The 14,712-nt window shown below is 48.4% G+C and overlaps 1 protein-coding gene across 1 annotated transcript in view; it reads right to left on the bottom strand.

The window, feature by feature from the left end:
• Window positions 1-14,712, bottom strand: part of LOC144260778 (mitogen-activated protein kinase kinase kinase 3-like) — a 60,406-nt gene that overhangs the window by 22,060 nt on the left and 23,634 nt on the right. Inside the window, exons 5-6 of the mRNA XM_077809514.1 lie at window positions 10,214-10,327; window positions 8,195-8,306 (exon numbers count right to left, since the gene is read on the bottom strand). Coding sequence (XP_077665640.1) covers window positions 8,195-8,306; window positions 10,214-10,327 — 226 coding nt within the window. The remainder of the gene's footprint in view (window positions 1-8,194; window positions 8,307-10,213; window positions 10,328-14,712) is intronic.

Genomic DNA, 14,712 nt, shown 5'->3' with positions numbered 1-14,712 from the left:
TCCTATTGAACTGGCTTCAAACCAGCCCTAATAACAAAAACAAATGGGAAGTACAACACAGTCTTTTTTCTCTTTAAAAACAAGAATGTAACCATTTAAGATCTCAGTTTCCTTGAATAAACCAGGTTCACAGTATTAGTCAATTATTTGTTTAGCACTGCTGTAGCAAACAGAGAAATAAAGGCAGTCCCTGCCCTGAAAAAAGTGTATAGATTTCACACACAGTGATTGTTGTGTCTCAATTATGTTGGGAATTTCTTTTATTACGCCTATTGCGAGATAGGGCTTTGTGCTGTTGCTACCATCTCTCTCTCTCCTACATGGTTCTTTCAAAAAGAGTCTAAGGACCTGATCCTGCAAAGATTTACATACCCTGAGTTTAACTTTAAACATAGGAGTAGCCCCCATTGAGCTAAACAGGACTGCTTGCAAGTATAAAGTCTTTGCATGATTGCATGCAAGTCTTTGTAGGATCATGGCCCTAGTCTGTATAACTATTCCTTGCGATGGTGTTTACAGACCCCACACGGAGACTAAGGGAGTGATCAAGCAGTGCCGGGCCAAAAGGGCCCCGCCCCTCGGAAGCAGCAGATTATGCTCCAAGTAGAGGATCTGCACAGAAGGGGACTCCAGTCAAGCAGGGAGGGAAAGTGAAGGAGAAGCGGGCTAACAGGAGGTATGCAGTTTGCATCTTCTGGGGACAAAGCGATCCACAAGAGAGGGTCTGGACTGGGGGATAAAACTCAACCAGGCAGGACCCTTTCCCCTCCCCACTGAGGGAAAATAACTGGACACTAAGAGAATCATAAAATATCAGGGCTGGAAGGGACCTCAGGAGATCATCTAGTCCAACCCCCTCCTCAAAGCAGGACCAATCCCCAATTTTTGCCACACATCCCTAAATGGCCCCCTCAAGGATTGAACTCACAACCGTGGGTTTTTAGCAGGTCGATGCTCAAACCACTATGCTATCCCTCCCTCTGGAGGGCTCATGAACGCTCAGTTAACTGACTGAGCTGCTGGGACTGATTGGGGACTCCTGGCTTGAGGAAAGCAGGCTGAGACTGCTGAGAAAGCAAGAGAGAGCACCTCAGAGAGGCTGGTCAGGTGCACCAGGAAGAGGTGATCAAGACATTCCAGGTCTCTTCCCCATTGGCCCTGGTGGGGAGGTGGCCTGGGTTCCCCTACTTCTCACTCTCCCTACATCTGTCTGGGAGAACTCCTGAGCACTGGGAAATTGACAAGCCACAGCCTGCAGACCTGAGTGCAACTCACTACAGGGTGGAAGGACTGTCAAGCCATGGCCTGCCCAATAGGCATGCTGGCCTCTGAGTGAAACCTGCTACAGTCCTATTGACATAGGTCTGCTTTGTTTGACCGTCCAAGGTTATGCCTTCTGCCATCAGATTCAAGGGGGATAAGAATCCTGACACTCTCTTCCAGGATAGGCAGTAATTCGGAAGGAGGGGCCTCTCAGTGAAGAGGAGCTTGGTACCGATTGGGCTAGGGACCCTTTATGGCAAGACTGGCCCAGTGGATAAAGTTCAGAGGAGCTGACAGGAACGGCTCATAGTCTGACACCTACAGTGGTGGTATGTATTCCAAGGCACCGGGGATTTCCCTGCAGCCCTTGCTCTGGTGTCCCTACACCTCCTTCTTTGGCTGAATTGGAGAAGTGGATCAAGGCTTGGGAGTAGGACATTCTGGGCAGAGGGAGGGTCCTGCAGTGTCAAACTCACTACTCCCAAGGATCAGGTGGAGCCTGATCCAGCCACCTTCAGAGCACAGTGCAGCCCCCCAGCACTTCCCCCGTTAACGAAGCTAGAGTGCCGCTCAGCATCACTGCACTTCATTCAGCATGGGACGAGGATGGAAATGGAGGCAGCTGGGTTGTGATCCACTAACGACAGAAATGATGTTGCCTAAATGTCTTTATAGGATTCAGATAGTACAGCGACAGGCGTCTGAGCCAGATTAGGTAACCTAACCTTCATCCAGAGAGACCGAGAGGGAGGGGCAGATAGATGGATAGATAACTCTGGCCTCGGGCTGGCCCCGTCCACCTGTACAGGTTGCTCAATAAACCATACACCTGTAAAGGGCAAGGTGGAGGGTGCAGTACCAATACTCTTTGCACTGGATTTCGGGTGCTGAAGAAACGCAGCAGTGCCAGGGACAGAGATTAGAAACCACCCTACCAGGCTTTTCTCCACCTCTTGAACTTGAAGCACTAATTCTGTCTCTGCCCCGCTCAGATACAGCGGGAAGGAGCCGGCTCTCTGAAACGTTAGCTGATAACAAAAGCTGAACTCCTGGGGCCTGATCCTCAGCGGGTGTAAATCAGTGCAGCATCACTCAAGTCAAAAGTCAAGTTGCACCCGCTGAGGATTTGGCCCTGAATATTCAGCTCAGTTGAGCTAAGCGGAGAGGAGAGTGAGCTAGGATCTCCCTCTGTTTTACACACAACACAACACAAGGCCATTAGCTCGGGGCTAGAGTACATCGTGTCCTGAGCAGGGCCAGCCAAGCCAGCAGGGAGATTCTGACAGCCACTCCTGGCATTTGCAGGGATCTTCCATGTTCCTTTCCATTCTTTTTTTTTTAAAGAAGTTTTCATACAGCATGTGCAGAAAGTTTGTGGTGTTGCACGTACAGCTAGATCCCCCAGTGCCAGGCTTGGCTCCCCTCTGCCTAAATGTTCTCTGGTTTAATTCTCCCTCTGCTTAAGCAGGTCCCAAATCTTTACCAACTGCTTATCTGCAACGCACCCTCCCCTGGCTAAGCAGAGATCCAGAAAAGTGTGTTTCTATTCATTTATAAAAACATGGGTCGTGATTGCGAAGGGGTCATCAAGCGCTGCCTACGCTCACAGCTGCAAGCTCCAGAAGCTGAGGGCCCAGCCCTGGCCCGATGTCACCGCAAAACAAGGGACGTTATGCAAAGATCCGATGTTCATTAGAGTCCCGGCTGTGACTCAGGGGCTTGGGATGCAGCAGCAAAGGAGTCCAGGGTTTAAGGAGAATGAGGATATGCTGAGATTAATAAGACTGGACTTTTCAGCTTGGAAAAGAGACAACTGAGGGGGGATACGATAGAGGTCTATGAAATCATGACTGGTGTGGACAAAGTAAATGAGGAAGTGTTATTTAACCCTTCTCATAACCCAGGAATAAGGGGGTCATCAAATAAAATTAACAGGCAGCAGATTTAAAACAAACATAAGGCAGTATTTCTTCATACAATGCACAGTCAACCCGTGGAACTCTCTGCCAGAGGATGTGGTGAAGGCCAAGACACTAACAGGGTTCAAAAAATAACTAGGTAAGTTCATGGAGAACAGGCCCATCAATGGCTATTAGCCAGGATGGACAGGGATGGTTTCCCTAGCATTTGTTTGCCAGAAGCTGGGAATGGGCAATGGGGAATGGATCACTTGATGATTACCTGTTCCGTTCGTTCCCTCTGAAGTACCTGGCATTGGCCACTGTCGGAAGACAGAATACTGGGCTAGATGGACCATGTAGCATGCCCTAAGTATCCCTCTCAGTGCCAATCCACAGAGGACTGAGTCTGTCGCAGCCCCAACTAGAGTGTCTTGGCTCTTCAGTTCAAGCTACAGAGCCTTACGCTTCCAGCTCTGAAATCCCCAGTTCAATCCCCAGTGCGTCAGCAAAGATAGTAGCTGTCCGACACCTGCATGGAATCTGCAGTCTGCTTTCTGGATCGTAAGATGATTGGCATGCTGGCTGGGATGTTACATACTCCAAAGAGGGGCTGGGAGATGGCCAGGCCCCCTACCATCTGCAAGAAAGTCAGGCAGCCTGACAATCCAAGGCGGACAGCATGGAGAGTGCAAGCTGCACCTGGAAAGAACTGCGCGGGGCCGTCCTTCCAGCACCTCAGGAGGCATCCTGCCTGGGTCAGCTTTTGGCATGTAGAATGCCTGCTGCTGGCGTGGTGAAGCTCTGCAGCTCCTCTAAGGTATCTGTGGCTTAAAAATGCTCTTTATCTCTGGAAAGGGACTATGTGAAAAATCAGAACTGGCTGGAAACTTTTCCATTCACCTTTTTTTTTTTTTTTTTAGGACAAACAATTGGATTTTGGACGAATGGTTTTTCCAAAAGGCATCTGCTCTCCTCAGAGGTGGTCCATTTTTAACATTTGCTATTTCGGGGGGGGGGGGGGAGGGGGGGGGAGGGTCAAAGTTTTCCACAGAAAATTGCAATGAAAACAACAAAATGGCCTAACTTCATTATCATGCACATTGTGTAAAGAGTTGTCACTTTGGATGGGCTATCACCAGCAGGAGAGTGAATTTGTGTGGGGGGGTGGAGGGTGAGAAAACCTGGATTTGTGCTGGAAATGGCCTAACCTGATGCTCACTTTAGATAAGCTATTACCAGCAGGACAGTGGGGTGGGAGGAGGTATTGTTTCATATTCTCTGTGTATATATAAAGTCTGCTGCAGTTTCCACGGTATGCATCTGATGAAGTGAGCTGTAGCTCACGAAAGCTCATGCTCAAATAAATTGGTTAGTCTCTAAGGTGCCACAAGGACTCCTTTTCTGTTTTCACTGAAATTTTCAGGAGCAAGAGAGTATTTTCTGTCCAGCTGTGGAGGAACTAGTCCCTTTTCCTCAGCAGATCTGCTCCCTCTGGGTGGATTCAGACTCCCTTCTGCTTACTCCCGTTAATATAGCAGAGCCAGCACAGTGATAGGAGAGGGCGCTTGTGTATCAACAGAATGGTTTACTAAGCTCCAATCAACCACATCTCCCTGTTAACAGCTGTGGGGTTGCACAGATGGAAGCCAGGCCAGGACTGGACCTGTGGCTCCTTTGTCACTGACAATGACCTGCAAAGAGGGATATGCTCAGACTTGACTCACAGAGGTCAGGCTGACTCTGCAAAGTGGACAGAAAACACCTTCCCATCTCTCCCCCCCCCGCAAAACCAGTACATTGAGCAATTTTTGGAGACAGAATCATTTAGAACACCCCCCGCCCTCAAGTTGCCATTTTCACAGAGTTGCTTTGCAGAACAGAACCTCCCTTGAAAATATACCTGGCTCTGCAACTTGCAGCTCTGCAATTAAGGCTGAGGTGAGATTTCCCCTTAACCTCACTCACTTCAGTCAACGCTGAAGCAAACACAAGGCAACGTTTTGCAGCTGGAAGTGAAGGACAACGTAGCCAAGTGAAATGCCAATTATCTAAGCTGGGATTTGGCCAGGGCACCAGGCTCAGTAATATTCCTACTCATGGAAAATACCATGGAGTTGTTAATGATCCGGGATGATCAGAATGCCAGGGTTACACCTCATCGGAAAAAACAGCCCCTCCATCCGCTCAGGGACTCCTACCCCCATTGGCGCATACTGACTCAGAAGGAAAAGAGCAACCTGCTGTATTGCTATATTGTTAACACCTCCAGGGAAGACCCAGGTGCTACAGCAAGAGGTCCCTTTACACCTGTATTGACCCAGAAACTGAAAGTTTCAAACAGAGTTAGGATGACTTTCTGGTAAAGCAGAGGCCTGGTTCTCACAGGAACTGGGTTCCAATGCCAGTTCTGCAACAGACTATAAGCCAGTGGTTCTTGACCGATTTATCATTGTGGGTCGCATATGTAGCCTACAACGTGTTACCTGGGCCACAGGTTGAGAACCACAGCACGCTGCCCTCAGACACCCCCCACATGCCGTATGCCCAGCACCTCCCGCCCAGAGACTCCTCTACAAAGTGGGGGCAGGAGTGGAGCCTTGGGCGGGGGGGCCCGGTGGCAGGGACCCTGGGCCCTGTTGTGCGGGGCCAGGCAGCAGCCCCAACACAGGGCTGGGGCAGCAGCCTGGACCCCGACCCCAGGGCCAGCTAGCAGCCCCAACACCAACCCCAGACTCTCTGTGGGGCCGGCCAGATCAGCAGCCCCAGACCCCGCCAGACCCTTTGCGGGGCTGGCAGCCCCAGAGCCCGCCATGTGGGGCCAGCCAGTGTCCCCAACCCTGCCGTGCTACCCCCTACCCAGCCAGGCAGCTTGGACCCTGTGGCACTGGGCAGTCAGCTGGGTTGAGAACCGCTGCTATAGGCTATACACGGACTCTCTCCGTGCCTTTATTCCTGCAGACCTTTGACTGTCTTGTCTATTTAGATTAAGCTTTTCAGGGCAAAGACTGGTGTGGTCTCTTATTATATGTATGCACAGTGGAACCCCATCTTGGTTATGGCCTATAGATGCTAGTGCAATACAAATAATAATAATAAAAGCTCAAGGTGGTATGGCCTCAAATCTGACTGAGTACCCCACATAACTAGAATCCTCCCATTAGTGCAGCTACATCTGGGATCAATTCTGCCATCTGCACGCACACATTGAATCCCAATGCCATCACTGGAGTTTATGGGCATGTGTTAACAGTTTAACATGCCCCAAGAAAAGAAGCAGAGATGTTATTCTGTTTAAGTACAAAAAGTTCCTACTGGGGCTTTGTGCAATAACATGTATTAACACATGTGTTTCATTCAGATTCATCCAGAGACTCTGCCAAGCTTTGGGCAAACACTCAAGAGCAGCGTGAGCTAAAAGAACCTTGGCAAATAAACATAACACAGCCAAATACAGATCTTGTATATGCACACACGGCTCCCTTGACTTCCACAGGCATTGTGCATGGCTGTCCCGGGGTGGAATTTGACCCAATATAAGAGAACATCTCAAATAAATCACTGTGCAATATTTCAACAAGCTGCAGCCTATATTGTCTGACAGCACATACCACGTGAGTGAGAAATGGTAAATCCACAGGAAAAGAAATCCCTTTGTTGCAATGGTAAAATCCTTTAGCTCATAATATTGCAAGTTCTCTGGAGCAGGGGGGTGGGGTCCTAGCACAGTGGGGCCCTGATCCAGACTGGGATTCTGGCACTACTTCTATACATATTAAATAATCATTTGGATGAAACCAATATGACTCTCTAGAAATTATATTATAAAGTAACCCATAGAATGTAGTGGAGAATGCTCTTCTCTGCACAGAATTTTAAGACAGCCTATAGAATGTAATAGAGAATTATGTTCCTGGTATAAAATTCTCTATGGTGGTTTAATAGATCTATACAAAGTATACCATCCTCTATTAAATCCTACCGGATTTTCCATAAATTTTCTTATTAACCATCAAGAGGAGTCTAACAATGCCACTTTTCACCAACGCTCTCAAAGTACTTAAAAAGAGGAGTCATTTCACAGACAGAAACCAAGGTAGAAAGAGATGAAGAGACTTGCCCAAGGCTACACAAGTCTGTGGCAGAGCCAGGAACAGAAACCAGGCCCAGTAGGCACTGCACATGTGGACTGAGGGCCAGAAGCATCAGGGCCTAGTGTTCAGAGGGAGTAGGACCTCAGCACTGGCTGAAGACTAGCACTTTGGAGTGTAAAGGATGTTCTGTTTCATTTGAGTAGCACTTCACACACATTCATTCTCACAACACTCCATGGGGGTAAGTACCGTACCAGGAATCCTCTTTTACCACGTGGAACAAGAGAGGTTCAGAGGCACATCCAGAGTAACAAAAGGACACAGATTCTCCTCTCACACTGGTGAAAATCTAGAGCGACTGCACTGAAGCCAGAAGACGTGAGAAAAGAATTATTGGTTTCCTCCCAGGGCAGAGCTGGGATTAGAACACAGGAGCTGCTGAATCCCAGTCCACTCAGCCATGTTATTTCCTTCTTGCTGACAGAAGAGAGTGGAGCAGAAGGCAAAAGTAAAGAAAATGGGAGAGAACAATTTATGCAAAGGTTTGAGAGGACCTGGCTTCCTCGGGTTCTGCACTGTCCCAAGCCTTGATCAAACTCAGCAGCACTGAATTCATTTGAATCCTCTACAACTAGACACGTTTTCCCTTCAAGTCTGAGACCAGGAACCTCTGCACTTAACCCTGGCTCTTAAGCAAGATAACTGACAGCGCTTCTCTTGGATCCAGGCAAGCCAGCAACGAGCATGTGAGCTCAGCGGGAACAACCTTTCCTCTGGGCCAAGACCCAGACACTAGCCACACTGAGCCTTCAGTGCACTGGCCAGATGTAAAGATGTCAGGAAACAAGAATGAACCACAGGGATGGGGCCGGGTATGGCCAGCCTGCAAAGAACCAGCACTGGTGTGCAGCAAACCTGAGCGCATCGCATTTCACTCACCTGTTGAATACTTCCGCGTCCTCTCAGCGTCTTTATACAGGGACCCCATGATGTCACCCATGGACTTGGATATTCTCATCTCATGCTGCTTACTGTTGTTGGGCTGGAGGAACTGCGAAGCAAAGGAAGCTGTTACACTCTAGGGCAGGGGTTTGTACCTTTCCAGACATTCCCATGAAAATGACATTTGGTGACTATCATTATGTTTTCTCGTTACTAAATGATGGCCGGGGGGACGACGACACAAGACTCTGGGGGCAGGGACATAGGCAGGGGGCTGCTTTCGGCCCACGCTCACCTCAGGCAGTGTGTGTGTGGGGCTCCCCAGCCCTGCTCTGGCTTGGCCGGGCTGGGACCTCCAGGGGAAGAGGAGGGGCTTTGGGGAGAAGGGACTCCCGACCTCCCCACTTTTGGGAAGGCTCCAAGTGCCCTTGTCTCAGGCCCCAATCCTTCAGTCAGATCCAGACCCCTGCAAACACCATGGATTTTAATGAAACTCTGTGCAGTGTAAGGGCCCATCCATCTCGATCCAGTTGCAGGACTGGGCCGTGAAAGGAAAACTGACAGACAGACAAAGGGGTAATGGAAAGGGGAACAGTATACCCAGTGAGTAAGGTGGTAACTGCCACATCTGGGCAATATGGTGCTTTAACAACACCGTGCTGGTGAGGCTTTTTGGTAAAATACGTAGACTGCTCCAGAAATCCATGGCCCTGACATGCAGTTAGATCCGAGTATGTACAATTATATATTATGTTTTCTTCTCAGTACTCCCAGAAGGTGCTGGAGTACAAGCCATTGGCCAACTCTGTTCCACACTGGAGTGCACCTGTATCCCTCTCTGACTCAGCTGCCCTGGCCTAGCAGCAGCGACTTCTGAAGCTGCAATGCTCCTGCAGTCATGCGCGTCTATGGGCTGGCCAGCAGGAGGTGCCCAGGAATGATATGAGGAAGGAAGGTCCAATGGCTAGGGTGCTTAGCTTAGGACTTCACAGACCCAGTTCAAATCTCAGCTGAATTCCCTTTTTATGGTTTCTATCCAGCAAGGTTTGAGTACTTGCAAAAGCTACAGAGCACTCTCAGGTGCCCTTCAAGTCAATGGGAGCTGAGAGCAATCAGCACCTGCCACAGGATCAGGCCTTTTATGAAATGCAGAGTGTCCTATGACTACATAGCTGCCCCTTGACATAATGCACAGAGAACATGCTTAGGGCAGCACAGCACATGCTTTGGCAGGATGCACCTGCACACACTTAGAGAGCCAGACCGTTCTCCTCGGAAGTACACCCAGAGTGTGTAGGTTCAGTGTAGGGAGAAGTGTAGAGCCACCCTGCCCCAGGGAGGGTTGGTGCACACCTGAGCAGCCTGGTGTGCAGGGGGACTGTGCAGTCTGCAGTATCCTGTAGGATGGAGCACCTGCTCCTCACCCTGCCTTTGGGGTGCCATCCTGGATCACACAGAGGGAACAGTCCCATTTCTGTCCCAAGTGCAGAGGCTGCAATTGCCCTGGCTGATGTGCAGGGTACGTAAGGTTGGGAGAGAATTTATTTTGCTCTCTCTGAAAACCCATGCAACGGCCATGACAATCTGGCCCTGTATGACCATAGAGCGACACTGCTATCCCAGGGTCCGCTCGCAGGATAAATGGCCTGCCACAAACACATCCCTCTGGGCCACACAGGAGTCCCCTGGAAGATGCACGGTGTGGATGTCCTCTCACAGGACATACACTTGCCGTCTCTCTCAGGAATCTATAAGGCACCTATTGCCATAGTGGCCAATCCTGCCTCGCAGAAAGCACTAAATTAAATTCAACAGCTGTGCCGGCAACAGCATTTACACCGAGCTGCCAACAGGGCGGATTTCAGAGCAGAGGTGTACAAGCGGAAGATGGTCTAGTGCCAACTCAGACAGCTACGAGCAGACACCCCTAGGACAGCGTTTCTCCTTTCCATTCCCCCCTATACAATAACAGCGCGACTCACTCTGCAGACAAAAGAACAAAGCTAAAGGGCTCACATTTGCTTTCCTTGGAGCCTTCACAAACACCCTCAGGCTCTTCAGAGAAGGGCTAAGGTCCAAGTGCTCCACCGCTCGGTCCAAGTCTTCCTGGGATTTCAGGGGGATCAGGAGCTGGAAGGGATTGAACAAACACCCACAGCACGGCAGAGTCACAAAGTGGGTAAACAAAGGAAGCAGAAACTTCACACCGCTCACAGAAGGCTTGGGAGGGAATGGAGAGTCTGGATGGAAAACAAAACTCAAGCACCCCTGAGCATTCAGGGGCTTTAACCTCTTCTTCCAAGATATCATCCATGGAGGAACAGGATAAAATTACAACAACAATGCCCACAAAGAACGCCTGAAAGCGGCATCAATGATCCAGCCAGTGAGAAGACCAGAGAGCTAAGAAAAAAGCTTACCAGTCATCAGTGGCTCCAAACTGCTAGCATTACAGAGACCCCTGGCTGTTGGGGGTGATCTTCCTGACTCCCCTTCTCTATGAGTTGTTGGACCCCCACATGCTTCTGATACTCATCTTCAAGTCAACTGTGCACACGCTAACCAGCTACAGAGCTTGGGCTGCTCATGGGGACAAAGCTATGGGTGGATGCTGCTCAGTCTTAGTGACCTAAGGCCTTATCTACACTGGGCAATTTTTCATCAGTGATGCCAAAGTAGCTGCATCAGTACAAACCCCACATGTATACAGGCACAGCCAATATAAGCTGCGATTTGCATCAACACAGTTTACTCTGGTCTCAAGCAGGTATAAACTGCACAGATACAAACTGAGTTTATATCATCCTAGCCTGTGCACACTAAGAGTTTGCACTGGCGCAGCTAGCCTTGCAGCTGGGCACAAATGGGATCAGGGCAAATCCCACATGTAGACAAGGCCTAGCTTCTACATTTGAATTACTAAAATACCTCTCCCCACCAGAGCCACGGGTTCAACTCCCAGTAGGCTCCATTTAGCCTTTCAGCTGAAGCAAACCCACTGAGTTTGCTGTGGGAAAGACAAAGCCCTGTCTGTGTGACACAGGTAAAAGTCCCATGTTTGTTTGTTTTTTTTGGTAGGAGCCTGATTTTACCCTGGTGTCTTTAACCAATATTTCTGCTCTCTCACATTGCTATGTGGCGTGTCATGCTGTGCAGGTCAGCTGCTACACTCCAACCCCTAAAGTAGCTGCATTTCAAAGGTGCCTGGTTAGTGCCCCTTTCTGTTCCCCTGGACCAAAGCTAAACATCTGCTTCCCCCAGCCTTATGTCCTGTTGCCTTGGGGTCCGGCCCACAGGTAAATACATTACGGATTGTATGCCTGCTGTGTGTGCAGTCCGAGATAAAGGTGCTAGGGCACACACTGGGGAACGGGAAGCTGTAGGCACTGGCCAATACAGCTAAGATCTCAGTATGAGAAACTGCTAGAGTTGCGGCAAGAGGCCAAGAACCACAGCTTTGCTACGTAATTATCTATCTTAGGTACTTATATGGCCCTCGTTACCATAGTACAGATGGGGAAGTGAATCAGAGAGAGGCTAAGAGCCAGATTTTTAGAGGTATTTAGGCATCTAATTCCCATTCAAAATCTAGGCCTAAATGACTTGCCCAAGGTCACACAGGAAGTTTGTGATAGACTTTAGAGCAAGGAACCGAGCCCAGATCTTCCACATTCCAGGCTTGTGACCTAACCCCTGGACCATCATTCCTTACAGATTCTAGCTGGGATGGCTAGATCGATCCAATACATTGCTTAACCTCACTGAAGTCAATGGGAATTCTGCATGTGTGTCCAGTGGAAAAGATATCTATAGTCTCTTGTAATCCCAAAACACTGATTATAATAAAGCCAAATCCTGCTCTCAGTTGTGGGTGCATGCAGGTTTGCTGACTTCAATGCAGCTGTGTAGCTAGGAGCAGAATCTGCCTCACATTTAACTTCTGCTTTATGACACTTGAGGCTACCTCATTGCAAAATGCACAGGGCAACCTTCCGTCCTTACACTCCCCCTGGTTTCCTCCAGAAGCAGAATTTGGCCCTGAAACCATTGGGTAATTCCACAACCCCCGCTTCACCCAGCTCCTCACATATTTTCCAAACTGCATTCCCTCGGCCGCTGCTTTGAACAAAATGTTCTGTAGGTCACCGTGTCTCCTTCCACTACCACATCATTAATCCATTCACAGACCAGCCTGGGGACGCCAAAAGCATCAAGCTGAAATTGCCCTCCTCTGGAACAGAGGGAATGCAGTATTTAGTTTGGCTTTACCGATCACCCACGTCTGGCAAGTGGATTTTGCTCCATCTGGCATCCAGGCTGCTGTATACATAGATTCTGGGAACAGGGTTCTACTAGACACTAAATATAGCCACACACACGCACGCACACAGCCTAGGCACTAATTGGCAGGTTGCACACTCCACAACTGAGCTACAGCTTTGCTTCTTCGGTCTATAAACTGAGTAATTACGATGACAGGTAGGAAAAAGAGGGAAACGTCGCTGAGTGACGTTTGCGAGCTTGCAAGTCCTCCCTTCTACACTTGTGGATGGCATGCCTCATTTTTTACTGTGGGAGCTACTGGCCAATCCACTGCAGCTTACACAGATCTAAAAAAATAAATGAAAAAGGGTGAGACTATTCACGTATTATTTATACTACAGTAGAACCTTGGGACCCTGTTGTGCAAAGTGCAGTACACACACCTGGGGACAGACAGTCCTTGCCCCAATTTAAATTGAGGAGACATACAAAAGGGGATCAAAGTGGAAACAGTGGCACAGCGAGGTGAAGCAATTTGCCCAAGGTCACACAACAGGACAGTGGCAGAGCCAGGAACAGAACCCAGGTGAAATGCGGCCACCTCTAGTGAGGACTGAAGCAGCTGTTTAACAATGCTCAGGTATGTCACAGCTCAGATGAGGACAGACTACTGCATCCAGCTGAAACCACAGGAGGAATTCAGACAGAATGGTCTCATCCATGTCAGAGTTCAACCAGGATAACGTCCCTACCCTGGCAAAAAGTGCCAGTCAATGGCCACAGATGTGGCTTCTGCATCTCATCTGACCGATGGCATTTCTAGTAACACCACACCCCATAGCACTACATTGGGATCAGCCCCGACATGAGGTTAGATCCCCACACCACTCTGCATGCATTGGGCCAACCCCTCTGATGCATCTGTAGCACTCCCAGCGCAATTCAATTGATTTCATTGTTCCTGTGTCCACAGGCCTTTCAAAGGGATACATATCTCCAAAGCAGCCTGCTTGTCTCATGTGTCTATTATGTCCTGTCATTTACTATGTGTTTGTACAGTGCTTAGCACCATAAAGGCCAACCTGTTTTTGGCCTTTAGATGCTACCACAATACAAACATTAAATACTAACAACGTATAATAAAGGCAAGGTTCTGTCTGCGTATGAAGAAAAGGCCAAAGGCTGCTCTCAATGGAGCGGAGTTACTCTAGATTTACACTGGTGTAATCGAGAACAGAATTTGGTCCAGAATAAACTATTAGCCCAAATACAGTATGCCATGGACACGCAAGTTGCCTTTCTGTAAGTTCTGTTTCATTGGTTTGTACTATTTCCATGATAATGTTCTCGGATGCCTAATGCCCTGTATATCAATAGGTGCAGATTCTCAGATACAGAGACTATTTACGGAAAGAAAAAAAATCTAAGCCCATTCTTATGCTTATAATTATTTATTGGTTCTAAGACAGCAGCACCCTGTGGCCTACTCAGGATCGTGCTAGGTGCTCTGCAAATGCACAGGCAGGCATTCCCTAGCAGAGGGTACAGTATATTACATAAACTTCGATTTGTTCTTGTTGGAAGAATCTTTCACTGGAAAGAAACCTGGAATGAAGTGACTCACTCCCAGAGAATTCCATGCAGGCTTTTTCCAGCAGGGACTATCAGAGAATACCCAAGATTAGAAAATGTGTAACATTTCTGGCTACAGTCAAAGCTACAGCCTAGAGGGCCAATTCTGCCGTAGTGTTAGACATTTATGATGAGCAATAGCAGCAGCATAGCTTGCAGGATTTGCACATGCAAAACCCAAGTGGCATGGCAAGTTCAAATGGGTTCTGCACAAGTCTGTTCTGTTATCTGACCACAGAAAACACATATGCAAGTCATTTATGTATGTAAAACTGTGCCTATGCAAATGGAATCCTGGCAGAAATCCCTTCAGAGACATGACTCTAAACGATGGGGGGTTTCTATTTGTTGGTCCAACCCCACTCTGCAAAAAAAGGAGGAAATGTGTTTTTCATTTGTACTTTAATTAAGGCCCCTAATGATTGTTTTATACATGAGCAAGCAGGCCGTGGGTTTCTTTTGCTTTCCATTTCAAGCCAATGGGATGTGAACCAGACTGTCTAGTAGGGCTGGTTGTTTTTGATAGTCTTGCAGAAAGTTTCCATGAAAACAAAAAGCTTTTAGGTCAACTTTTTCTTCACAAGTTTTTGGGGTTTTGTCAAAAAACTGGAAACGGCCAA

The sequence above is a fragment of the Eretmochelys imbricata genome, chromosome 2 (genome assembly GCF_965152235.1).
Source record: "Eretmochelys imbricata isolate rEreImb1 chromosome 2, rEreImb1.hap1, whole genome shotgun sequence".
NCBI classification, from domain to species: Eukaryota; Metazoa; Chordata; order Testudines; family Cheloniidae; genus Eretmochelys; species Eretmochelys imbricata.
This window is presented reverse-complemented; position numbering and strand designations above follow the sequence as displayed.